This window comes from Thrips palmi, unplaced genomic scaffold (genome assembly GCF_012932325.1).
Source record: "Thrips palmi isolate BJ-2018 unplaced genomic scaffold, TpBJ-2018v1 HiC_scaffold_12, whole genome shotgun sequence".
Taxonomy (NCBI): Eukaryota; Metazoa; Arthropoda; class Insecta; order Thysanoptera; family Thripidae; genus Thrips; species Thrips palmi.
The window spans coordinates 1953904-1981119 of NW_023144623.1; the positions used below are offsets into that span (position 1 = coordinate 1953904).

Below are 27216 nucleotides of genomic sequence, written 5' to 3' on the forward strand. Positions count from 1 at the left end.
TATTTCTTGCGTAACAGGCATTTGGGGTGATTCGTAACACACCCGTATAAAAACAAGAATTTAAGAAGATTTTGCTATTAAGTGCTTGAATTATTTCTCGAATCATCTGCAGCCTAATTCCAATACATTTACACAGCTCTAAATGCATTTTAAAGCGAGTTATTCTATTCTTTCCACCAAAATTGAGAAAAGTTAGGTTAGGGTTGACATAGCCGGTCAGTTTATGCTGAGGCGGTCAACGGCAGCTTGTAATGTAGATTTTCAGGCGTCTGCAGGACATCCGAAGAACAACTGCTGGACAAGATAACATTCCCGACGATGTTTCATTTTATGTGTAGGATGTAACGAAAAGCCCCATGGCTGTTATAAATCACCCCATGCTGGGGCGATTCGTAACAGCATGCAAGGGTTTGGAAAGCGTCTTAGATTTCAAAGATTACGTACTCCAGATTAATCCAATGGAGCTGCACAGTCTAGATGAAGAGCCAGACTGCTCAACTGGCACACGCTAAGTAGGAAGTGTGGTATTTGTTACTAGAGTGCTAGTTGGTTCCTATTTTACAACACATTCTAGGGGCGTCCAAAAATACGTTCGCACCTGGGGGGGGGGGGGTTTAGAGCTTCCGTTACGGTGCGTTTTTTGGAGGAGCGGAGGGGTTCGCCCGGCGTGATGTAACGCAAATCGACCCATACCACCTATACTTAAATGCGTGAAATTGTGGTTTACTCGTACGTTTAGACAGTTTCTGCGTGCTTTTAACCTTTTTGCAATTCGTCGCGTAACGCACCGGGGGGGGGGAGGGGTCCGAGGCAGCGTCACGCTGCGTTTCATAGAGGGGGGGGGTTCAAAAAAGGCCCCAAAAAGCGTTACGTATTTTATGGACGCCCCCCTTTAAAAAATGACACTGAAATCCTGTTTGATCTAACTAAACTTTTTTTCAGTGTAGAAACAAAGTAAATTGAGCATTTATTTGCGTACAAAGAAAAAACTTCGTAATTACGAGCATACATTCCGTGATTCGTATTTTGCGGTTTGTATCTGACACAAGCTCAAAAGACTTGGCGAGGTTCTAAGCGTGTTGAGTGTGTCGAAACAGAGGAACCAGAACGATGGACGGGTCCGTGACACACCCGCCGCTGCAGTACTCGGCATCGTGCAGCTCGACGCCGCTCATCACGTTCGCCACTTTGCTGGTGGGCTACATCAACGGAAACCTGTCCCGCGAGTTCTTCAGTCGAGCAGAAAAGTCCTACGACAAGCCCAACCGGTATGAGCTCCTAGGAAACGAGGGTCACAACTCAAAAAATAATAGTTTTAATCCAGAGTTTACGGACCGTCTCAATCAAGTTGATCCTAAAATAACAGGAAAATTAGCGGTGTACATCGGCATCTTTGGCCCGTCCCGTACATCAAGAAATGTGCGAATTTCGCCTATGTTTAACCCTGACGAGATTTGAACCTGAGTTGGGATCAAAAAAGATGTTATTTTCGTCATCAGCACCCTAAAATACATCACAAATCATGCAAAAACTCGAATTCAATGAATGTTTAAAATGTACCCCAGTGGGATTTGAACCCGGGTCCAAACTTCTCCGTTAGGGTACTTCGGAGAAAGCCCAGACCGGAAGTCAGCGACAGAACGGGAGAAACAAAAGAGCGTCGCGCGGCCGTGCTGAGCCGAGCGGTGGTGGGGGTTGAAATCGGCGGAGTGGAGATGAAGGCGGCGCGCGCATGCTACCCCCACTCTGCCGATTCCGGCCCCAACCATCGCTCAGCACGGCCGCGCGACGTTCATTTGTTTCTACGGTTCTGCCGCTGACTTCCGGTCTGGATTCCTCCGAAGTACCCTATTCACTTAAAATTGGCAACTTTGGGTTTTTTTCTTGTCGCCCTGATTTCAAAAATACCCCTACATGCCCTGCTAGCTGTATCCGTCGCCGAAATCCTCTTTGACCCCATGTAGACCATGATGCACCTGCAGCAGCCCCCCCGGGGCTCGGATCGGATTTGCTGCCACCGAGCGGTTCTTAGGATCACGCAAGGAGGCTGCATCCCAAAATTTTGGTCAAGATCGGACCACGGGAAGTCCTCGGACGAACGGACGGACGGACGGACGCACAGCATGCATATACTAAAATGCCCGTCCCTCCGTTTTTTTTTTTAAAAAAAATAATGGGGGACGGTCCGAAAACAGTGGAATTCAAATTGATCCCCTGGAAGTTTGGCTACAATTTACAAACGTTCATAAAAAAATTTATTTTGTAATTCCAAAAAATTTTAATGGGAATTCAAAGTTTGGTCCCCTTTTCATCTAATTTCTAATGCCTTGCGCGAGAAAAGATAATCGTTGCTGCAAATATTTCATTAAGTATTGGGACAGCATGAATTGAAATAGCTGCAACGAATTATTTTACTTTTACGAACTTGTTTCTAGGAGTACGCGCCGTTTAGTTTGGGCGCGTAGTAGGCGAGCGATGCGTCTGAACACATTTTTATAGGAGATGGCGAAGAATATGCGCACAATAAGGCCAATACAGTGTCTTCCGTCACAAAAGGGGCCCGGGAATTCATGTCATTTTCGTGATTATCTTACTGAAAACTGCAGGAAACAATGGGAAACTCAACTTTGAAATTTTGGTCACAAATTGGTAAATTTTGGGAAAAGAAAAGGTCGGGGGATGAAATTGGCAGTCATTTTCGTGATCAGACACAAAAAACGGGCAGGAAACTATGTAAAACTCGACTCAAAAATTTTGGCCCAAAAATTGGAAAATATTTGGAAAAGTAAAGGTCTGAGATGAAATTGGAAGTCATTTTCGTGATCAGCACCCCAAAAAAACTGCAGGAAACTATGTAAAACTCGACTCAAAAATTTTGGTCCAAAATTGGTAAATTTTTGGGAAAAAGTAAAGGCCTGAGATAAAATGGGAAGTCATTTTCGTGATCAGCACACCAAAAACTGCGGGAAAAACTATGTAAAACTCGACTAAAAAAATTTTGGCCCAAAAATTGGTAAATTTTTGGAAAAGTGCAGGTCTGAGATGAAATTGGAAGTCATTTTCGTGATCAGCACCCCAAAAAACTGCAGGAAACTATGTATAACTCGACTAAAAAATTTTGGTCCGAAATTGGTAAATTTTTGGAAAAGTAAAGGTCTGGGATGAAATTGGAAGTCATTTTCGTGATCAGCACCCCCAAAATGCGGGAAAACTATGAAAAACACGACTTCAAAATTTTGGTCAGAAATTGGAAAATTTTTGGGAAAAGTAATGGTCTGGGATGAAATTGGAAGTCATTTTCGCGATTTCAAAGGGTGTTTTTCCTGTTCATTGTGTCGTAACATGAACCCTGACACTGTTACTCAGTCGAGTAACTTTAAACAGCCAGCATTGAATTACTTAATACGTTCACAAATGCTTCAATTACCATTCGATATCTCCTTGTTATTGAACTTATGAATACACAATGTTATAAGTAATACCTAAAACGCCTTTTTTCTCCCTTTTTTTTTAAACTAGTGGATAAAACTACATTGATTTATCTCAATTAATTAAAAAGAGACACATTTACAGGCAGGCTGATTGCAACTACTTTACGGAGAAGACCTTCTGTCAGATCCAAAGAATCGTTCCATTTGATTCAATGTCGAGCCCATTATTGCTAAACGCAAGTTAATCTTATTCATAAAGATAGTCATGATGTGATATTTAATCTTTAAAACAGTATAGCATAAGTATTTACCTAACATTCTTAGTAAATTAAAAAGAGAGTCAACTCAAACTATGACCAACACAAATTACCAGTTGTCGCAGACAATATATGATGAAGTTAAAAAAATCGTCTCATGAAATCATATGACCAAGTCACTGAATCGTCTCATTGAATCAGATGTCAAAGTCAAACCATGTATGCGCTACTCTCACTCACCATATGTTATCTTTAAGGTTAGTACTATAGTAAACTTACAGCATTGCTATGAAGCCTGTCCCCAGAGTCAGTGCCAAGAGTCAGCAAAAACTATTTATTTTGGCAAGATTAGTGTCTGGTTTGTACTTTTAGATTGCATTGATCTATTTTCTAACTGTTATTGAGCAAAGCAAACAACTAAAAAGTATAATGTCTGAAATAAAAAAGGAAATACACTCTCAAAACTTAAAAAACCAAATCATTCTTGCAATTATCAAACGATCAAACACACTCCACTGACTAAAACATTTCCCCCGTGGCGGGGGGGGGAGGGGGCGGACGGACGGACGAAACGCGTAATCATTGTCACTTTCATTTTTCCCTATTTCACTGTGTTTACACTCCGGAGAGGTTTCAATCATTCTAGAATATCGAAAAACTAAGACCGAACTCACTTCTAAGCCCTTCTCCTCTCTATTTTTTTTTATTTGCCAATGTTTTGCCAGTCCCGTATTTGAGAGCCGCGGCCGCAAGTATGAAAAAATTTCTGTATATGCTGCCAACCTAACCACGCTAAGAACCTAATTCAAAAAAATGTTTTGAATATTTCAAACGGTAGTAATCGTGAATACAAGATAAACTCCCCCTGTAGGACCTTTAGGGGATGTTCGGTGCAAAATTTGGTAACTATTAGTGTTGTAGTTGCTGAGAAAAGTGAGCGTGTACGCTACAGACAGACAGACAAAACAGACGCACGACCAGCCTTTTTGGAGCGCCCAAACACGGCAAGGGCTCGCTATCGCTCGCCAATAATGTCATAACTTAACCTTTGCACAACCCACAAAGGGTTTGCGGTGGGCACCTTCGGTTAATGCCATGCTTGCGCCACGTACTTCACATTAAGAAAAAGTCTTGTACGACATCACATGTGTTCGTTTAGGAAGCAAACCGTCTAAAATTGTTAGAGTATTTTAAAAAAATTGTCAAGAAATGAATGACTTCAAAAGAAAGAAGCGGGGGGAAAAACCCGGTATCGTTTCTGCCGTGTAGGAGAAGGTTCACGGTTCCTCGAAGTGTTGGGCTTACACTCCTTTAAACGGCACGGGTCCAACTTATTTTGTTGACCAATGAACACGTCAACGGAATGGCAAATGAAAGGTTACAAAAACTGTCTTTTCAGTGCGGCCTTTCGACTGTTTAGCCGGAGACGTACGACTTCGTGATCGTCGGCGCCGGATCGGCCGGCTGCATCATAGCGGAGCGCCTGTCCCGCGTGAGCAATGTCACGGTGCTGTTGCTGGAGGGGGGCGGCACGCAGCCCGTGGGACGGACGCCCCGGGGCCCCCTTTCGCTCTACATCACCTCCAACGTGGTCGAGTTCATGCCTGTGAGTGGGAAGGAGATTGATCGATCGATAAGGGGAAACACTGTTAAAAAAAAAGCGAATGGTTAAACCGAAACGAAAACTGTAAAAAAAGTGCAATGGGGATTGTAAAAATCACAACGCATAGATAATACGAGGCCTGGATTGCTAAGGGGTATTGAAATGCACGTTTTTTTGAATTCCATACCGGCACACCCGGAAAACGGTTCTTTCCTACCTAAAACCACCGCAAACCAAATTTGAGACCGATCGAAAAATATTTGGGGGTCGCTACAATGGCTGAAAGTTGTAAATTTGACGAAATTTGAAACAAAATACAACTTTGGAGTATTTGAAGCCCTGCGCATCCGGTTTTGGGTCCTAGCTTTTGCCCCCGGAGACTTTTTTTTTCTCGGGACCAGGCCGACCGAAAGAACCCTAGGGGATGCTTTTTTAGCGAATGGTAACGGAACTGGGTCCATTCTACGCTAAAAAAAGTTTTTTTTTTTCTCCGTTTTAGTGTTTTAGAGGCCTGCCAAACTTTTGCCTTGCGTCACAAAAAATCTAAACCCATGTATTTGATAGAAAAAAGGTTGCTCTTTCAAATGGCGGTCACGGAAACAGTCTACGATTTTTGGTTTAGGCTCCAGAGCCTTTAAAGTTGAAAAAGGGTTTTTTTTAGTGAATATGAGAGAAAATTTTCACTCTTAGTCACGTGCGACGTAGGTTTGGCCACAAGTGCTACCTAGCGAAGTGCAGGCGGTGCGCTGTGGTGGGAGAAGTTTCACGGGTAGAAATAGACGGCTTTTATACGGCTGCTTAATATTTTGTGACCAAAGTAACGCGCTGGCGTTCGAAAAATACCTGGATTATGTTTAGACTGTACCAGCCTCTTTGCTCCCATTCGTTCACAGCAGGTCGCAGCAGGTCTACGCTATAGACTCGCTGTTATTGCCGCGCGTGATCAACAGAGTTCGCTGGATCGTGACATCATGGGCTTGACCTGGGACAGGGACCGGCTGAGTCCACACGGTCGTGGATACGTAGACGGACCGCTCAGCTGCAATTCTTTTTCAGCGATGACGCTCTGGCCCAGCGCCCAGCAGATCCGCTTTTGTCTCGCAAGCGGCAGGTTTGTGGATCGACGCCAGTGGTCTCTCTTTTGCTGCTGCGGCCAGCGATGCGGCAGCTCTTTGCCGATATTTTGTCTTTGCCTTCTGGGCATCTTTTTAAGGTCGTTTAAAACGACGTCGGCCGGCCAGAGACTGGCAAAACGTCCTCAAAATATCCGTATATTTTGTCGACATCTTGCAGACACAGTCCAAACATAATCCAGGTACTTTTCGAACGCCTGCGCGTTACTTTGATCACAAAATATTTAGCAGCTGTATAAAAGCCGTCTATTTCTACCCGGGAAACTTCTCCCACCATATAATAGCGCACCGCCTGCACTTCGCTAGGTAGCACTTAGGCCAAACCATACGTCGCACGTGACTAAGAGTGAAAATTTGCTCTCATATTCACTAAAATAAAATCCATTTTTCAACTTTAAACGGCTCTGGAGCCTAAACCAAAAATCGTAGACTGTTTCCGTGACCGCCATTTGAAAGAGCAACCTTTTTTCTATCAAAATACATGGGTTTAGATTTTTTGTGACGCAAGGCAAAAGTTTGGCAGGCCTCTAAAACACTAAAAGCGGAGAAAAAAACACTTTTTTGAGCGTAGAATGGACCCAGTTCCGTTACCATTCGCTAAAAACGCATCCCGTAGGGTTCTTTCGGTCAGCCTGGATCCCGAGAAAAAAAAAGTCTCCGGGGGCAACAAGCTAGGACCAACACCGGATGCGCAGGGCTTCAAATACTCCAAAGTTGTATTTTGTTTCAAATTACGTCAAATTTACAACTTTCAGCCATTGTAGCGACCCCTAAATATTTTTCGATCGGTCTCAAATTTGGTTTGCGGTGGTTTTAGGTAGGAATGAACCGTTTTCCGGGTGTGCCGGTATGGAATTTAAAAAAACGTGCATTTCAATACCCCTTACTGGATTGCTCTTAAGACGTGGTGTCACTGCAATCGCAATGGCGATAATAAAGTGCTCTTTTCGCGGTACAATTATGTACCGCCAGGAAACGGCCTTACGGAAAAGTAACGCCTTCAGAACGGCGATACACATAAGTATCGCCAAAATTTGGCGATACTTTTGGGTAATTCCAAAACTACGGCATTAAACCAAGGACTTGTGCCCTTGATTTGTTCGACGTTTTGTGTCAAATCGTGGCAATACTCCAAAGTATCGCCAAATTTTGGCGATGCTTTCGTGTATCGCCATTTTGAAGCTGGCGATACTTTTGTGTATCGCCATTTTGAAGCCAATACTTTTCTGTATTGGCAATACTCAACTGTATCGTCAAAGAAGGTACTAAAAGTATTGCCTGGCACTCGCCACCTTCTTGTGCCATTTTGTTGGCATTCTTTTGACAGCCCGGAATGTTGTAAGTAGACGTCGCGATCTGGAGAAGTCGGAAAGCAAGTTCAAAAATGCGATGCCATGGAAAGGCGAAAACATGCGTAATGTTGGCATTGGCAGCGGCGTCCGCTCTTTTCGTGTCCATTTCATCACCAAGTCGATTTCTTGGATTCGGAAACAGGCATTCTTTTCACGGTCCGAAGAGGCGAAGAGAAGAGATGCCTTACGTTTATAAGGCGCCGACCCGGGATATTACGAAGATTTTTCTTTGTATCTTACAATGACTGTGCGGAAATGACGAGGCATTATTTATTTTTATTTTTCTTCCGCTGAATGCACGATAACATAGCTCGATCAGACCATTCTAGTCCTGCCCGATTGAAGAACAAGACGTGTCACAAAAGAACAACTTTTTGGCACTTTTACTTTAATATTTAAGACTCTTTGCTACGTAGAATTTAGTGAGAACATTTTACAATAAATACAACATATTGCAGTGATCACATGCACTCCAAATGCCCTAAATAAATCTTTTGTGATTCTTCTTATTCTTGACGTCAATCGGACGTCAGGGAGCGCACTGCAAAAAATCAGTGTCAGATACGGAGCATGCTACGGCGTTCCGTATACCCCCTGAAATGGTGATACGGACATCCGCCGTACCACTCCTTCCATAAGAGCCTGTGCTTTGAAAATCGTGGTACGGAAATTAAACGGAAAATGTACCGCTAATTTTACACCGGAGGTTGCCGTTTCGGTTTTCCGTTTGTGAAAAAGTCAAAAATGCTCTACGGACCGTCAGGAACGGACGCTCCGTAACGCAAAATTCTCTGACAAAACGCATGAAACGGTCACTCCGTAGGGATACGGACTGGCCGTAACACGTTATCCGTTACAGAACTTTGAGTTACGGAGCGTCCGTTCCTGACGGTCCGTAGAGCATTTTTGACTTTTTCACAAACGGAAAACCGAAACGGCAACCTCCGGTGTAAAATTAGCGGTACATTTTCCGTTAAATTTCCGTACCACGATTTTCAAAGCACAGGCTCTTATGGAAGGAGTGGTACGGCGGATGTCCGTATCACCGTTTCAGGGGGTATACGGAACGCCGTAGCATGCTCCGTATCTGACACTGATTTTTTGCAGTGCGGAGCGTCTACCAATCAAAACTTCGTCAGAGGTCGAACTGCGCCGCAAGGGGTTACCCACTCTCGTAATCGTGTGTACACTTCGTCCACACGGAAAAAAGGAATTCGTTGACCTAACGAAAATGTGCGTTGATTCCATGATAACCGAAAAAAATTGTTGGAGTTACGAAAATTTTGTTTGAGCGACGAAATTTTTGTTGGCAAAACAAACAGTCTTTAAGCGCAACCAAAAGATCCGTCAAAGGAACAAAGTCATGATTTTGTCTCTCCAACTAACTTTTTTGCTCCGCCAATGAATTGTTCGTCGTACCAACAAATTATTCGTTACGCGAACAAACTTTTCGTTACTCAAACAAATATTTTTCGGTTATTACGGAATCAACGTACGTTTTCGTTGGGTCAACGAATTCCTTTTTTCCGTGCAGTAAGCATGACTCTGAATGTGACTTTTCCTTTTCAGAGTACTCCCGAGGCCACTAACTGCGGTGGGAAAGGGTGTGTGTTCCCGCTTCCTTTCGGCACTGGTGGTGGGTCGTCTGTCAACGGTATGATGTACGTTCGGGGATGCTCGGGTGACTTCGACCGCTGGTGTGCTCTGGTCGACGACCCGCGTTGGTGCTACACAAACGCGCTCAACTACTTCAAACGCTCCGAGAAAAACTTTGAAATAATTTCACGTAAGTGACTGCACAATAAAAAGATTCCACACCATCGCTTCGTTATAGGAAGAAAAGAAAGACACCGTAAAGTCATCAAAGAACTGCTCACAATCAAGAACGAAAAAAGCTCATAATATGAAGCGTCTTTCAAAATAACAGGAAACATTTTCTTCGTTGGCTTTGTAGATTTTTAAGTATGCCGTATCGATTTTTGTAAAAAAGATACACTGTTTAAAAAAATCCATCTTAATTGAAAGAAACTTTTTTATGAAGCAGTTTACAAAGACTTTTTGGTAGTTAAAGTAATAAACATTTTCATCTCAAGGGGGCACACCAGTGAATATCGTCGAATTTTGGCCCTCTGTTTTATTTCATCTTATTTTTGTTCTATTTATCCCGAGGGGGTATGCACTCGCGTAATAGTCGGTTCACTCTATCTGTAATAGCACGCGTAATAATACGGCGTAATAGTCGCGTAATAGTCGCGTAATAGCCGAAATTGTCAAAATTTTATCAATTTTGGTGTGTTTTAGGCCGTTTTCAGCTAAATTTCGATAAATTTGTGGCGTAATAGAGCGTAATAGCGTAATAGTCGGGTACACAGGTTCAGAGAGCGCATACCCCCTCGATTTATCCTGAATCGGACGCCGCAAACCCCACCCCTAAATTCCAATAACTTTGGGTCGTGCACAATTTTTAAGTTGCTAAAAAGGTTATTATTTTTGCATATTTTAGACCACTTGTTAACGTTTAGGTTTTCCACTTAAAGTTCAATTACAAAACCCTTGAACCACCCAAACGCAGTTGTAAAAAGGAACATTTTGGCGCAAACCGAACTAAAATACGTGAAAAGGCGGATTTATAATCGGCAAAAAACACGTCAAATCTTTGTTGTACTTAAAGGGCTTTTACTCAAAACACCTTTTTTGTACCTTTGTGCCACTCTCACGGGCGCAAAAATTGAGATAATTCAATGCGGTTTGCGGCAAAATGTTTGCTAAAGTTGCGTCTATGGTCTGAACCTCGGAAATGGCCATCCCATAAATAGAACGTTAGCAGCAGCCATGAAAGCGCGAAAAAATTGGTTAAAAAAATTGTTTCTATTTTTGCCTTCTGAAATAACAAATTCAAAATCATTCTTTTAGCATGCCCGTGGTTCAGACCATAGCCACATGTGTCCTGGTGAGAAATTTTCAAATCCCGTGCTCGAGGCTCAACCTAGAGAGGCGGTATCGTGGCAGGAGTGAAGCAAGGTCGCAGATAAATGAAGTGCACTAGCGCTCCGTCGTGCTATCGCCACCCCACCCTCCCATACTGATTTTTCTTTTCTTTGATATAATTTTGAGCCAAGAGTAAAATATCAATCGAATACATAGCACGGTGCAATGCACAAGCAATGGAAATTTTACCCATGTTACTTCGGCTGCTTCTTCTAAAACATCTTTTGTTTTTTCACACTCTTTGTCGACAATTTGTTGCAGGATACCACTCTGCGTTGGGGCCGATGAGCGTCTCGTGGCCGCCCCACAATTATGGGACCGCGAAAGCGTTTGAGGGAGCCTTTGCTGCCAAGGGATACAGCCGCGTGGATGACATAAACGGTCCAGGCCAGATCGGCTACTCGCGGATTCAGACGACGACCGGCTGCGGAAAGCGCAGTAGCACATACCGGTAAGAAACTGAGATATTTTTGGGATGTGCGAATCAAGGATTTTCATTCCGAATCAAATAGAATCTTTCAAAAAGATATAATTCCAACTCGTATTGAATCCGGAAAAAGTTGTCGAATCAAACGCTGTGCGCGCGACTTCCAACCGTTCCCGAGCAACCAATTCAAAAATGAACCACAGCGGATTCGAAAAATTCGAATAAATTGGGGTCGAAGCAAAGAGATCTGTCCCCAAATCAGATCGAATCACCCGTGATTTGATTCGATACAGAACTATTCGCACATCCTTAAGATATGTGAATCTTTGAAAGTGAGCTTCTGGGAGGCGCTGACGCACTTGTCGGAAAAGAAGCGGAAATAACTTTTAATTTTACTGCACAATTAAAGGAATTCCACATAAACATTTGATAAATTTCAAGAGCTTTGATTGGTTTTTTGACCTTTATTAAATTTTGTTTTAGTTTTATGAATTTTGAAGAAGTTTGACTAACATTTAAAGTATTCTTATTGAATTTCTGAACAAACTTTTATCAGTTATTGTCCTTTGTTAGAAACGGTTCTAACTGTGTGTTTTCCCAGGAACATTGTTCGAACGGGGCAGAAGCGCACAATGTCACGGATTCGAAATAAAAATGACAAAATTAATAACTTATATTCTCTTCATGCAATTTTCACCAAATTTGGTTTGACTGGGGTTCAAACAGCGCTGCTTTAAAGTTTGAAGTCAACTCTGACTTTTAACATCTCACTTTGTAAATATCACAAATACAAACTCAAATTTTTGGAGTACGTTCTCAAAACCATGCTCTAATGGAGTATAAAGGGCGCTGAAGTCGAGTATGAAATTATTTTTCATCCGGAAAGCACGGTTTTGACAGTAGCACGACGAAAAGCTTTTCTACGTAGTCGTTCTCTCTGGTCGTAATTAAAGAAACGAAATCCGTAGGAAGCATATTTTGCGGAGAAATTCCTTTTTTTGGGGGGGGGGGGGAGCTTGATAGTTTCTTGCAGCTTAACTTCCACAAAGTACTGCCCGGAGTCTGGTGCTCGAGTCTGATAGTGAAAAATCGGCTTACCTTGAACAGTGATGCCCTCCAGTGTGCTTCACATTATTGCTTGCGGAGAGTCTGGTGGCACATACATAGTGGCCACCAAACTTGAACTGATCTTGTATAGGGAGGCCTAGACTTGAAGTTTGCACCAAATTTACCGCACGAATGCACACGAATCGATTTGAAACTTAAAATTGGTTCGAATATTTAGAAGGTTTTCCTTTTTTTCTGACTGAATTTTTGCAGTGTGTAAGTGTATGCAGATATTTCACTCTTCTCGCAGAATGTAAAGAAAACAACGGTTTTTCACGTGTAGTTCACAGATTTTTGTTTGCGGCAAAAATGTGCCCTCAGCCTTGCCTGCAAAATTAGTGTTGTCCAAACCGCGTGCATCACCCTGTTCAGGATTGCTGACTTTTTTCGGAATTTGTCACACTATGAGGCGTGGCAACTCCGTCCACCTTTTTAGACGTCATGTTTGACCCCCCATTAAGGATAAGTTCAAACGGCGAGATCCAAATTACTAAGTCCAATAGGGACAAGCTGTTTTCTTGTTTTGATGTAAGAAATTTGAAGTAAGAAAGCGTGAAGGCCAGGTTTCTATTGGAAAGCTCAAAAGCGTTCCGAGATAATCGTAAAAAAAATCATAAGTAGACACCTTTCTTATAGCGTCTTTAGCAAAACCCCATTTTCACTTGTTTTTGCGATGCGGATTTGAAGGGTGAAGTATCACTTTTTGCGAAGGTGACTTCAAAGAAAATGCAATTATCGCAGAAAAAAACATGATGACTGTTACAACAAAACGCTCTTTTATCGCAAAAATTATAGGGAGGTTATTGCCAAAAAATTGCAATAGCAAAATAATCGCACTCCAGGGTGCGATTAATCATGAGAACCGTGAACTCGGTTTAATCGCATAAATTTTTTAGTAAAAGTATCACAAAATGAATGACAGTGACGTTCGGGCAAAATCGGATCCTCCGAGGGGGAGTTGAACCCGCGATCAAACATTTAACCCCCATTAAACGCACCACAACGGAAGCTCTGATCCCCTCCTTACTTGAGCCTGTTACGTACACGGTAAAAACGGTTCCTGGTTTTCCCAGGAACTCCCTGGAAATCGCCTATGTCTCTACCATAAGGTTCCTGGGAAAACCAGGTACCGTTTTTACCGTGTATTTTATGGACAGCCCCCCACATTATTTGCTATCGCTCTGGTAACATAATTTAACAGTGGGTCAACCGGCGGACAACCAGGAACTGCCTTTTCCGTTTTACCCTAGTTGTGTTCGGGAGCCTAGTTGTCTTATCTCCATGGCCGCCTTATTGAAAACCGTAGTAACGAATCTTTTTTGTTCCTTTGCTTTCTCGCCAGGGCATTTGTTGAGCCTGCACTGAAGAGTAATCGTCCGGGTCTGACAGTCCTGACGTACGCGGACGTACAGAAGGTATTGCTTCGAGAGGGGACCAACGCTGGGGACCCGCCGTTGGCGTACGGCGTGGAGTACACCGATGCTGGTGGTGTGGTACGTGTGGCATACATTGGTAGATCGAAAGCGCGGTCAGGCGTTCACTTCTTGCAAGTTTTCATTTACTCCAAGGGGCTGCAACGGCCCATGGAACGCGTGAAACCATCTCCACGCTTCTGCAAAGGCTTCGACATTCTTCGAGATAGTGAAAAATTGTTGGTGCAACAGTTCCTGTAAAATCATTGGGCTTCTGGAATCTTCTTATTCCACGCTAAACAAGAGAGGAAATGTTTTCTCATACAACATGTTGCAACTGAGGTTTTACTTCAAGTATTTGATAAATTGACAATTTTAATGTTTTAACTTTTATGTGGGCTAAAGTTGCAAGTAAGGGAAAGGGCAAGCAATTAAAGATACGCCACATACAGTGGCCGCAGTGCCTTCATTGCACTTTCCATCTGTGCAAAGCGTTGCGGAAACCGGTGTAGTTTTAGTAATCTTGAACAAGTCCTAAACCACTGAATCGATGAGCATGGGGGCTGGTGGAGCAAAACCTGGCATAAAATTACATTGCGACCAACCGGGTTGCGCTATTGCAATCATATTAAAGCCGATCTGGTCTTGAGACGCTTTTTCGATCGGTCAAAGCATTTATTCGTTATGTGAGTTGTATCTCGCAAAAGTGACCAGAAATTGTCGAAAAATCCATAATTTGCCTAATTTCCCACTTGAAAGCGGAGTCTGGATCAAGCATAAGTAAGCCGACCTAACCGAGTACTACGAAAAATAAAATTAGCAAAAAATGTCAAAATTTTAAGAGTTTACTTTGCATATTTTTTGAATCAATCCTTAGTTACTGTCAGTTTTTACCTCAAAACAAGAAAGATGGACAGTTAAAGGCTACTGATGTCGTGTTCGCAAACCAAATTCCCATATATCGCCGATAATGAACAAAAAGTAAGCAGAGACCTGAGAATTCGAGTCAAAACAGATTGCGTCAGATGCATTGCGTTCCCGTAGCAGCTCGGGTCAGCATTTCATTGAAGATGTCCAGAGCGTCAAAGTCGTTTTAAAACTTTAAAATGTTTTGACGGTACGTTCGATCAGCTTTTGTGCTAACTTGCATTCAACATCGTTCAAGATTCGTTATATCCACCCCTGAAAACATAGAAATCGCGTTGCGACATCCAAAAATCCTGATTTTTGAAAAGTAACCCCTCTTGATCCGCCCATGGGAACATTGAAAACTAAAATCGATCGACATTATAGGTTCAGCACACCAAATAACTGTTCCAAGTGACACTAGCAGTTCAAGATCGAGAACCTGCGGGCATCATGTGCTTCTCCACACCACTTCAACTAGCGAAAATTTGCCGAATCTCAACACTAAAAACCGTTTTTCTTCCTTGTTTAAAAATTTTCTCAACCAAATCTTAAGGGTTGCTAGACTACAGTATAGACTATATTATATCGAAAAAAAAATAAAAATCAAAAATACTACTTTTGAGAAAATTGTGTTCAAAATTTTGACTTTGTTCAATCTTTGTCAAATTTGAACATTTTTGTTAAAATGTTGCAAAACGCTTAAAGTCCAATTCAATAACTTTCGAATGCGCCGAAAATGAGCTATGTAGCTTCATTTTTAAAGAAATTGAGGCGTTTTCGAAAAAGGTCTGCAACAAAAATCAAAATTTTTAACGCTTTCCATAACTCTTTCAAAAATCGGTATTTTTTACTCAAAAGGGGTTTTGGGGGGTTTCAGACCATAGCCAGCGAGCTCGCAAAGTTTCAACGAAATCGGAGAGATCACTTGCTAGAGTATGTCTTGTGCTTACCTATTTTTGACCTAGACTCTGTTTTCAAATTGGAACAGATGGCTTAAAAATAAGTTTTTGAACACTTTTTGTCATTTTGGCAAGATACACTACCCTGTACACTAAAATACGTTAGCAGATCGATAGAGCGTCTAACGACGAATCGATCGGTACCAATATGATAGCAAAAGTGCAACCCAGTCGGTCAAAATCGAATTAAATGTCAAATGTTTCTCCGCCAGTCCACTGTGTGTTCGGAGGCTGGCTGAGAGTGACTTTTGGTAACAGGATCGGACGGCCTATGCTGCTAAAGAAGTAATCATCACCGCTGGTGCGCTGCACTCTCCGCAGATTCTCATGTGTTCTGGCATCGGTCCATGCTCTGATATAGAGGTCAGTGTCATCGATGCGTTTCTTGATCGTGCCTTCACTAGTGTGAATCTTGTCAGAATGTTAGAAACCTGTCTGAAAACCTGATCAAAATTCACGCATCTCTGGAAGCTTAAAACATCTCCTGACAGTCTGTAGAACTTAAACCGTCAATATCAGAGTAAGTTTTCAGAAATTTAGCTTTCAGAGGTAAGCAGATTCTGATCAGGATTTCAGACATGTTTCTGACATTCTGACAAAATTTACACGAGTGATCATGGCGCCATTTTAGGGTGTGAAAGCCACCTTTGCCCTTAAGGCCGTACTTTGCAAGCCTTGAGTTGAACCAGACGTTACTCATGTGTCGCAGGCTGCGAACTTGAGATGCTGGGTGGATCGGCCAGGTGTCGGTCAGAACCTGCAAGACCATCCGCGGCCCACCGCCATGGAGTTCAAGTGTCCCTTGTGCGACGTGGACTGGAACACTCGAAAGCGGGATCTGAATGAATACGATCTGTTACATTTGGGCGCCCTGACCGAGGCCGCCATTTTGCAACTGACGGCCTTTGTCAATACTGGCATCGAGGGGGCTGGCCTGCCCGAGAAGTGCCCCGATCTGCAGATCATACTGCTCGGTGCCACGGAAAGCAAGGATGGCGAGCGGTAAGGTTACATGCAGTGGGTCATAAAATGAAGTCTAAGCGCTGCGTTCACAGCGAATCTTCAAAAGATAACAATAACGAAACTTTTTGTGAGATACACCAGTTCGTGCACTGCGTAGCAACCCTCGTTTTGCTGTCTTCAAATAACAAAACGCCAAAATATATGTAGCTTCACTCATTTAAATATCGTCCGAATGGCAGGAACATGACTAAACACTGGTGTAAATTCATTCAGGAAGTCACTCAGGAAAATTCACTCAGAAAATTGTCTGAGTGACAAGTCCTGAGTCATTTTCGCGCACCTCTGAGTGACTTTTCCTGAGTGACCCTTTCTGAATGATGTATCCTGAGTGGTCTATTTCGAGGGGTCCTATTCAAAAGATCTTATCTGGGCGCTCCTATTCAAAGAATCTTATCTGCAAAGCAAGCGAATTTCACCGATTTTGATCATTTGAGGCAGCTACAAATGGAAATAATTTGGGACTGTAGTTGCACAAACTTGAAGATGAAAGATCGAAGAAATTAATAGTGTGTGTAGTAATATGTTCCGCTTACCCTCTTCTCCGTCCCAAATGGTCAAACTCAGTGAATTTCGCGTGCGTTGCAGATAAGATTCTTTGAATAGGAGCGCCGAGATAAGATCTTATGAATAGGGGCCGTCGATTTCTGAGTGGCTTTCTCTGAGTGAACCATTTCTGAGTGGCAATTTTCTGACTGTCTTGAAAAGTCAAAAATATTACTGATACGAACAAGGGAAGAGCTTCCTCCCGATGTTGAAATCAAGTCCGATCCGAATCCGACGTCCGTTTTGCGATAGCTCGCCATCGGCCTTTGAAATGCCACTAAATGTGGTCCGATTCCCACGAAATAAAAACTGCCCTTGTCAATTGCCGAGAACATGCCGCATACCAAAATTAAACCGAAAATTCCGTCAACTTCCTGTTTTATGGGCATCGAGATTTTCTGAATGCACGTTTCCTGAGTGCTCCAGCCTGAGTGTCTTTCAGGAGTCAGCACCACTCAGGAATTCCCTGAGTGACACTCAGGTTTCTTAATGGCATTCAGACCTCAGAGAACCACTCAGAAATTTTCTGAGTGGCATTCAGACTTCAGCGAACCACTCAGAAATTTTCTGAGTGGCGTTCAGACTTCAGAAAACCACTCAGAATGTTCTGAATGCCATTCAGAATTCAGAAAACCACTCAGAATTTTCTGAATGCCATTCAGAATTCAGAAAATCACTCAGGAAATCCTGAATGAATTTACACCAGTGAAATCCTGATCAAAATTCGCGCACCTCTAAAAGCTGAGATTCTGAAAAAAATTTCTTGATCTTGAAAGCATAAGTTCTGCCGAATGCCGGAGTAAATTTTCAGCTTTAAGAGGTGCGCAAGATTTTATAAGGTGTTGCGACAAGTTTCTGACATTCTGACGGATTTACCCGAGTGAAGCCATGGCTAGTGTATACACTTTAAAAATTAATGTCGGGAATAAACGACGGATCCTTCGGCAAAAAAAATTGCCAACGGTTCCTTCGTTAGTTTACGATGCTCTTCGTATATTCACTAAAACCTTCGTTTATTTTTTGAACGATCTTTACAGTCACAATGGAAATTTGCGAAGCATCTTCGTAAATCTACAAAGATCCTTCGTAAATTTACAGGGAACCTTCGTTACTAAACAAAGAACCTACGTTAATATACAGAGAACCTTCGTATTTATACGTCTGGAATAAACGACGGATCCTTCGGCCAAAAATTGCCAACAGTTCCTTCGTTTATTTACAAAGGTCCGCCGTAGATTTACGAAGAGCCGTCGTCGATTAAGGGGGGGACATCACTACAAAAACAGTGCTTTTGTAAAAACGTCATAAAAACCAAACGGAAAGAGAAAAATTGTTCATAATTTAACAGATAAAGTATAAAACAACACGAAGTCAATCTACCAAGGCAGTACAGCACTTTCGTAGAAAACGCATTTTTGAGTGTTAGGTTAGACCATTTCGCACTGTTGCAGCGCTGGACGCCAAACGGTTTGACCTAGATAAATGAAATTTAGTGACAGCCTTCCTGAGATGTCTGGCTTGGGTACCTTTATCACATTACAAACTCCTTTAAAGTTTTATTTGTTAGATACCAAAAATAATTGTTCAATTTTTTGGGTCAAAATAGTTCAATTTTGAACGTTAAAAAATAATAAAAATTAACTAATGCAAATTATTTTGCTACCCACCATAGCGGCATGTCGAAGGAGCTTCCCTGCTAAATCTCACCGCTGTAGCTAAAAACTGCGCCCTGGAGGCCTGCAACCGTTTGCAATTTCATGTTCCGAGAAAAACGCGATCAAAGTTGGGGAAACTGGGCTTTTCCCCTATGTATGTTTGCGGCCCACAACCTCCCAAAACTGCAATTTTTTAAATTTCGGAATGCGGTTTTCGCCATTCGACGCAGAAAAGAATGGTCTATAGTATAAACTTATAAAAAAAGTTGCGATTTTTTATCATTTTGGAGTGATGTCCCCCCTTAACGAAGCCCGTCGTAAATTTACGAAGCCCTTCGTAAACTTACAACAGACTTTGTACATTTACGATTTTTCTTCGTAAATTTACTGAGAACCTTCGTATATGAACGACAGACTTCCGTTGATTTACAAAAGCTCCTGTAGGAAAGAAATATTTTCAGTGCACTTTTAGACATTTCCAAAAACCTTCGGAAAATAATCCGTCGTCGTAAATTCACAACATATTTTTTACAGTGTACCGCTATCTATTGCTCGTATTTTGGTAGCTATGTAGCTGAACCACTTTAAATCGGCAACTCAACAATAATAATGATAAGAGATGTGCGAATAGTTCGGTATCCAATTGAATCAGGGGCAATTCGATTCGGGGACGGATCTCTTTGCTTCGACCCCGAATATTCAAAATATTCGAATCGACAGTGGTTTATCTTCGAATCGGTTGCTCGGGAACGGTTGAAGTCGCGCGCATAGCTTTGTTTTTGTACAAAAGCAAAATCAAATATTTGATTTTTCTTCTCTTTGTATTCCTGCGCTTCTCCCCCCCCCCCTGTATTACGGAAAATGTGTTTTAAAACGCACTTATTTTTTTCGGTTTCTGTTCAAATTCGATACGATTTTTAAGGGGGCACACCAGTGAAAATGCAGAGGTTTCGAAAAACGATCATTCTGAGAAAAGTAACCGATGTATTCGATTGATATTTCATTCTTGGCTCAAAATTATGTCAAAGAAAAGGAAAATCAGTATGGGAGAGCGAGGTGACGATGGCAAGATGAAGCGCCAGTGCACTTCATTTTTCAACGACCTTGCTTCACTCCTGCCACGATTCCGCCTCTCTGGATTAGGGATGTAAAGGCCGGTAATATTACCGGTAAAGAACGGTATAATACGGTAAAATACGGTATTTTACGGAGACCCTGGTAAAATTGGCATTTTTCAGTAATTTTGAAATATTGACTTAATTGCCCTTCTTTTGCTTCCACACGATGAATTGGGACGTAGGGACTGAAAACAGCGCCTCTTGAGAACGTATCTGCCCCTCGCGCCGCCCCATGTACGTGTAAGACGTCATCTCTGGGCACTTAAAACAAAGCAAGAGGTCAATGTTCTCTTCTTTTGCAAAACTTGTGGATATTAAAATCTAACTACACGAGCCAAACCAGAAACTTCTTTGATGCCAAGATAAGTATAAGGGAATGGCTCGTTCCATATAACCACAGTTGCCCGAAAAATATTTATAGACTTCTGCGAGGTCATTTTTAATTTCGGTCAACTGTGTGCGAATTTAGAAATTGTCGGCCCGATTTAAGCACTCTTGCCCGTAATTATTATCGTTAATTGAGAAATAGCAGATATATATTTCGGCGTATCGTGCAAACATTTGACTTTCTTTTTTAAAAAAAGGTGTAAACTTGCCCAAATTTTAAAATATTTTTTTTAATTTCTTTTAAATTCTTTTGGGAACTGGGCGAGCAGGTTACTGAAGAATTTAATTGAATTTTAAAAAAATAAATAAATAAATAAAAGAAAATGTCACCGATATGGACGTCTTGGCGTGAGTGTTCGCGGTCGAGATACTCGTGCTCGCGCGCAAGTTCACCGTACTGCAGCATTTTTCATACTGTCGTCCAGCTTTAGCCTGAACAGTGATTGCAGTTCATGTGGTCTCAGACAGCGGGGACTGAAGATAGGCTAGGTCGACTGACTATGAAAAATGAAACATCCGCTTCAGACGCACGCTCTTCTGTAAGAAATATTCTGAAGGTGCTGACAGTTTATAGCTGACAAGTAGATTTTTGAACGAGACCCATCTTTAATCAAGGACGGATCGAGAGACGGGTTCGGGGGGGGGGGATGTCGCAAAGGTTGCCTACATACAGGGGCAAAGTGCGACTTGTTGCCTGCCTTTCAGGCGGCAGGGAGGGGCGACGCCCCCCTCCTCCCCCTCGGATCCGCCCTTGGCTTCAACGTGGTGTGACCAAAGACCAAAGATTGCACGTTAGGCGCCAAAAGACCCGAACAGACTCAGCCGTCAAAACACGGGGCGGTAGACACTGAGAGACGGTTTCAAGCAACCGCCTGAAGCCCTACACTGCGATTCGAAGTGTGAGACAGTCTCACACTATTTAGTGCGAACCGCTATGCCTCGCTGTGAGCCACGTTCGTCTAACGATTGCAAGACTTTTAAGTATGAGACACGGCTTGTCCCACACTTGCTACCTATGGCTCCCTGCGGTCTAATGCTACAGGACCCACGCTAGCAAGTGTGGGAGTGTGGACATCCGACCGGCGTCTCACACTTGCAAGCGTTGGACAAACGTGCACTGCAAACCTAACTGTCTACTAAGTACACACTTACAAACGCATGCTTGACGCCGTATAACTCCGTGCGTGAAGCATGCGTTTGAAAGTGTGTACTTGCAAGTATGCACTTGTAAGTGTGTACTTGGCCAAGCATGCGTTTGTAAGTGTGTACTTGCAAGCACGCATTTGTAAGTGTGTACTTAGTAGACAGTTAGGTTTGTAGTGCACGTTTGTCTAACGCTTGCAAGTGTGAGACGCCGCACAGTGGGCTGAAACGCCCAAAACGCGATGATAATTCTTGAGGGGGCCTATCAAGGCCAGAATCTGTGTCCAGGGGTTTTCGAGTGCAAGGAACCCATTTCTGACAAAATAAAGCCCGAAAAATGAACAAGGGTAGATTCAGTATTGGTTAGGGGGGTTAACCGTAACGCGGGCATCAATGGCCACCAAAATCGGTATCTGGGGGTTTTCGGCAGCGGGGAAACTATTTCTGACAAAATCAAGCCTAAAGAAGTGAACGACGGGGGTAGATCTAGCATTTGATTGCCATTTGGGGCACCTTTTCTCGAAAACGGGGGCAAACGGGGGCAAACGGCGATATGCACCGGAAAGTCGGCGGTCCACTTTACCACGGACATATGTCGGACCCTTTCGCAAATGTTCGCAACTCGACTTATCTCAAAGTGAAAAACGTCCTTGATACGATTTTACACTACTTTCTCCGGCTTGTTTCTTCTAACCGGGTAACCTTAATGTAAATATGTAGAATGCTCTGGATTGGTCGCGTCGTCAGCTTTCCAAAAACATATAACATGTTGGTTTTTTCTTAACGAGACGGCCAGTAGAGGGCAAACAGTACACCAATGACAAACATTGCGCGAAAACGTGAAAATGTGCCAAGTTTGGCGTTCCCCCATGGCTCACACGAATGAGATATTGGCAAGCAGATAATTGTCTCGTATAGCCCAGACCTTCCTTGAAAATATCTGCTAGTTTGTAGGACTCCACTCCTCGATTTCAAAATATCCACTTCTCATCGCGTTTTGGGCGTTTTAGCCCACTGTGCGCCGGCCGGATGTCCACACTCCCACACTTGCTAGCGTGGGTCCTGTAGCATTAGACCGCAGGGAGCCATAGGTAGCAAGTGTGGGACAAGCCGTGTCTCATACTTAAAAGTCTTGCAATCGTTAGACGAACGTGGCTCACAGCGAGGCATAGCGGTTCGCACTAAATAGTGTGAGACTGTCTCACACTTCGAATCGCAGTGTAGGGCTTCAGGCGGTTGCTTGCAACCGTCTCTCAGTGTCTACCGCCCCGTGTTTTGACGGCTGAGTCTGTTCGGGTCTTTTGGCGCCTAACGTGCAAGCTTTGGTCTTTGGTCACACCACGTTGAAGCCAAGGGCGGATCCGAGGGGGAGGAAGGGGGGCGTCGCCCCTCCCTGCCGCCTGAAAGGCAGGCAACTAGTCGCACTTTGCCCCTGTATGTAGGCAACCTTTGCGACATCCCCCCCCCCCCCCCCCCCCGAACCCGTCTCTCGATCCGTCCTTGATTAAAGATGGGTCTCGTTCAAAAATCTACTTGTCAGCTATAAACTGTCAGCACCTTCAGAATATTTCTTACAGAAGAGCGTGCGTCTGAAGCGGATGTTTCATTTTTCATAGTCAGTCGACCTAGCCTATCTTCAGTCCCCGCTGTCTGAGACCACATGAACTGCAATCACTGTTCAGGCTAAAGCTGGACGACAGTATGAAAAATGCTGCAGTACGGTGAACTTGCGCGCGAGCACGAGTATCTCGACCGCGAACACTCACGCCAAGACGTCCATATCGGTGACATTTTCTTTTATTTATTTATTTATTTTTTTTTTAAATTTAATTAAATTCTTTAGTAACCTGCTCGCCCAGTTCCCAAAATAATTTAAAAGAAATTTAAAAAAAATATTTTAAAATTTGGGCAAGATTACACTTTTTTTTAAAAAAGAAAGTCAAATATTTGCACGATACGCCGAAATATATATCTGCTATTTCTCAATTAACGATAATAATTACGGGCAAGAGTGTTTAAATCGGGCCGACAATTTCTAAAATTCGCACACAGTTGACCGAAATTAAAAATGACCTCGCAGAAGTCTATAAATATTTTTCGGGCAACTGTGGTTATATGGAACGAGGCCATCTCAAGTATAATTAGACTAACTTACCTATTTGAGCTGAAAAATGCAATAAACATTGACATGATTGGACACCATGGGACCGCCGGTGCCTTTCAGGAAACAGAGTTTTTATGAAATTGAGCCAACTTACATGGACAACGAGAAAAAAGGCGCCATTTTTGCACTTTAATTTATTTGGGTTGTTAATTTAGGGTCAAAGGAACCAGGCAGAATCAAAATTTATTTACAAACAGGGAAAGTCCACAAAATTCAGTCATTAGGGGGAGGGGTCAGTAAGTCGGAGAATAGTTCATATCTTTCACCCACGCAGTGTTTGGTCCTTGTCTTTCAAAATGCGACGTTGTTCTTGAGTCTTGTTGGCTTGGGAGTATGTATGAAACGCCCTTTTTCCCCTATTTTCACAAGAGGTACCACAATTACCCCTCAAAGTCAAGAAAAATCAATTTTACCCAATTTTACCGTATAATACGGTTTACCGTATAATACGGTAAAATACCGTATTTTACCGTATTTTACGTAACTTTGAATCTTACCGGTATTTTTGCATCCCTACTCTGGATTGAGCTTCGCACACGGGATTTGAAATTTTCTCAACAGGACACATGTGGCTATGGTCTGAACTACGGGCATACAAAAAGAATGATTTTGAATATGTTTTTTCAAAAGGCGAATATAGAAACAAATTTTTTAACCAATTTTTTCGCACTTTCATGGCTGCAGCTCACGTCCTACTTATGGGATGGCCATTTCCGAGGTTCAGACCATAGACGCAAGTGTAACGAACATTTTGCCGCAAACCGCATTAAATTATCTCAATTTTTGCGCCCGTGAGAGTGGCACAAAGGTACAAAATAGATATTTTGAGAAAAAGCCCTTTAAGTGGAAACATAGATTTGACGTGTTTTTTCGGATTATAAATGCGTCATTTGACGTATTTTAGTTCAGTTTGCGCCAAAATGTTCCTCTTTTCAACTGCGTTTGGGTGGTTCAAGGGTTTTGTAATAGAAGTTCAAGTGAAAACCCTGAACGTTAACAATTGGTCAAAAATATGCAAAAATAATAACCTTTTCAGCAACTTGAAAAATGTGCACAAGCCAAAGTAATCGGAATTTCGGGGTGGGGTTTGAGGTATTCGACTCAGGATGAATAGCTGAAAAATAAGATAAAATAAAAGAGAAGGCGAAAATTTGCCGATTTTCACTGGTGTGCCCCCTTAATCTTTGAAAGTTTTATTCAATTTGATTCGACAACTTTTTCCACATTCGATTCGAAACTTTCTTTTTTAGATTCGATTTGATTCGAAATGGAAACCCTTGATTGGCACATCCCTAATAATGATAAAATTTGACACGCAAGTGGCATGACTGCCATGTTAAAATTCAGTTTTTTTAAAACATGGGTGGTCTGCTACGTTAGCATTCGCTTTGCAGTCCAACCCCGTGAACTCTAAGCGTTTGAAATGGATGTCACATTCGTCTGAACGTGACTGATCCTTCAATTTAGGTGTCACGTTTACTTCGACGCTTCCTTAATCAAGCTCCTATCTTTATATATAGAATCTTAAACAGCAGTTATCACTATGCGCTACCATCAACAACAACCAATCTGTATGCGCTGGGGATACGAAATACGTTGTTCTTGACTGTAGCTCATAGCTGTTGTTAGGAGCTTGATGCATGGATTCGATGACTTCCACGAAGTGGATCGACGTCCAAACAAACGTGACATGAACTTCAAGTCCACGTGACGTCACATGCATTCAACAAGAGTGCCTTCGTTGCCTCCAAGGTGCATGGACAACGACGTGTGGAGGCACAACATCGTCAAGTGGCTGCCGGCCGTTCTTCACCCTGAAAGTCGTGGTGAGGTGACTCTCGACCCGTCCGACCCCTTCGGACGGCCCGTGGTGACGCTGGGGTACTTCACCTCCCAGAACGACGTGAAGGTGGCCATCCGGGGCCTGGAGATGGGCGTCGCCATGGCGGACGAGCTGGCCAAGAGAGGCCTTATCCTTGACCGCACGCCCATACCCCCATGCAGGTGATAAGACTAGACGCTATTTAAACAACGTTAATGATAAATTGGGATATCCTAAAGGAGAGTTCACTGAGAACTGTCTGACACTTGGAGGCCTTTGAAATGAGGTCTGGGCTGAGTGATGTGACGTTGCTTGGGACTGCTACCCCTACTCAGTCAGTCGCTGGAAGGAGGTGAAGTGAGGGGTGGTTTTTACTGGAAATGACGCTTTTTTCGCTCTGGAAGATGAACGGTTGGTGGGATCGTCTTGAAAACTTCGGGATCGCTTCCCCTACATATGTCTTGTTCGACCAGCTCGCTCGTCGGAGGGCTTTCAACCCCTCCAGGGGCGTGCAGGGGTGCAGGGGGGTAAACACCCCTACTGCAGGGGCTGCAGTCGTCCGGCACCGTGTTTCTTCACTGAGACGTCTTCTCGGACACTGGGCACTCGGACACCAAACCAACCTTTAAATGAACTTTAGCACCGTTCAAGACACCGTTTTTTTGATACACGAGAACAATGACATTAATATCATGACTTCTAGTGTTTTTTGCAAGTTGGACTCTGTTAACGACGTGTTTTCATTTTAGGGACTTCGAGTTCGCGACGCGAGAGTACTGGGAGTGTGCCATCAACGCGACCAGCTATACGCTGTGGCACTTTTCCGGGACGTGCAGTATGGGCAAGATAACGAATCCGCTGGCGGTAGTCGACTCGTCTCTCCGCGTCATCGGCGTCGACGGACTGAGCGTTTGCGACGCCTCCGTCATGCCGTTCGTTACGAGCGGCAACACCAACGCCCCCACCTGCATGATCGCCGAACAGTGTGCTGACCTCGTCCGGGCGCGCCACGGCCTGCCCGAGTACCGAGAATCGCCATTCCCAGAACCACCGTTCCAAGACCCGCCATTCTCAGAGCCACCGTTCGGCTAATGTTGTTACAGCCAAAGTGATCTGTAGCCCAGCCCGCCCACCCCGAGAAGACATCGTTGCGTTTTTATTCGTATCCAAGCTCTAACCTGTTCTGACCTTTGAAAGCATGTAGCACGCTCGCTTTTGTTGACCCGCAAGGCAATGAATTTATAAAATATCAATTGTAATGCAAGGGAGGTGTATGCAAGACATTGGCTTGGCGTAACACGCTCTAAGAAAATATTGTGAATTTACGAAATGTCAGTACACGATGTTTCATTTAAAAAAACGTTATTGTTTTGTCAGTTTACAAAACGATCGCAATCCTACAAAATCATTACAAAATGTATCGTAATCCTACAAAATCACTTTGTAAAGAGAGAGAAATCTTCCTAATTTGGTGAATTTACGGACAATATAACTACGAAATGTTTTGTTTAGAGAGGCTTTACGAAATATTGTCCAAAAACAACACAAAAGTTTGGGTAATTTTCTTTTGCGAAGTTGTCATTTATATATGAAAACATTTCGTTTACGTTTTGAACCAAAAAATTCGTTGTTACGAGGGAAAAAAATTTGTGTGGAAGATTTCTAACAGCACGCTTTTTGAGGTTGAAAATCTTGATAATTGGCCGAAAACATTTCGAAAATGTACGACATGTGACGTATTTAAGAGCAGTTGCCAAACTTCGGGGCACTTTTGAAGGACATT

The 27216-nt window shown here is 43.0% G+C and overlaps 1 protein-coding gene across 3 annotated transcripts; it reads left to right on the forward strand.

Moving 5' to 3' along the window:
* Positions 1 to 1101: 1101 nt before the first annotated feature.
* Positions 1102 to 26943, forward strand: LOC117640299 (glucose dehydrogenase [FAD, quinone]-like). 3 transcript variants are annotated; one of them, XM_034376688.1, is made up of 9 exons: positions 1102 to 1268; positions 5109 to 5294; positions 9346 to 9562; positions 11026 to 11215; positions 13641 to 13791; positions 15837 to 15941; positions 16288 to 16580; positions 25364 to 25615; positions 26183 to 26943. In XM_034376688.1, the coding sequence occupies exons 2-9, from the start codon at positions 5289 to 5291 to the stop codon at positions 26523 to 26525; spliced, it is 1557 nt and encodes a 518-aa protein (XP_034232579.1). In that variant the 5' UTR covers positions 1102 to 1268; positions 5109 to 5288; the 3' UTR covers positions 26526 to 26943. The 3 variants fall into 3 exon arrangements, with proteins under 3 accessions (XP_034232579.1, XP_034232580.1, XP_034232581.1); XM_034376689.1 differs by having other exon boundaries at positions 13641 to 13713; XM_034376690.1 differs by lacking the exon at positions 5109 to 5294.
* Positions 26944 to 27216: the final 273 nt, after the last annotated feature.

Bases quoted from the DNA above. Each gene is read 5' to 3' on its own strand.
- LOC117640299 (XM_034376688.1), top strand. The intron at 9,563-11,025 runs GTAAGTGACTGC...AATTTGTTGCAG, and splicing joins AAACTTTGAAATAATTTCAC to GATACCACTCTGCGTTGGGG. The intron at 11,216-13,640 runs GTAAGAAACTGA...CTTTCTCGCCAG, and splicing joins AAGCGCAGTAGCACATACCG to GGCATTTGTTGAGCCTGCAC.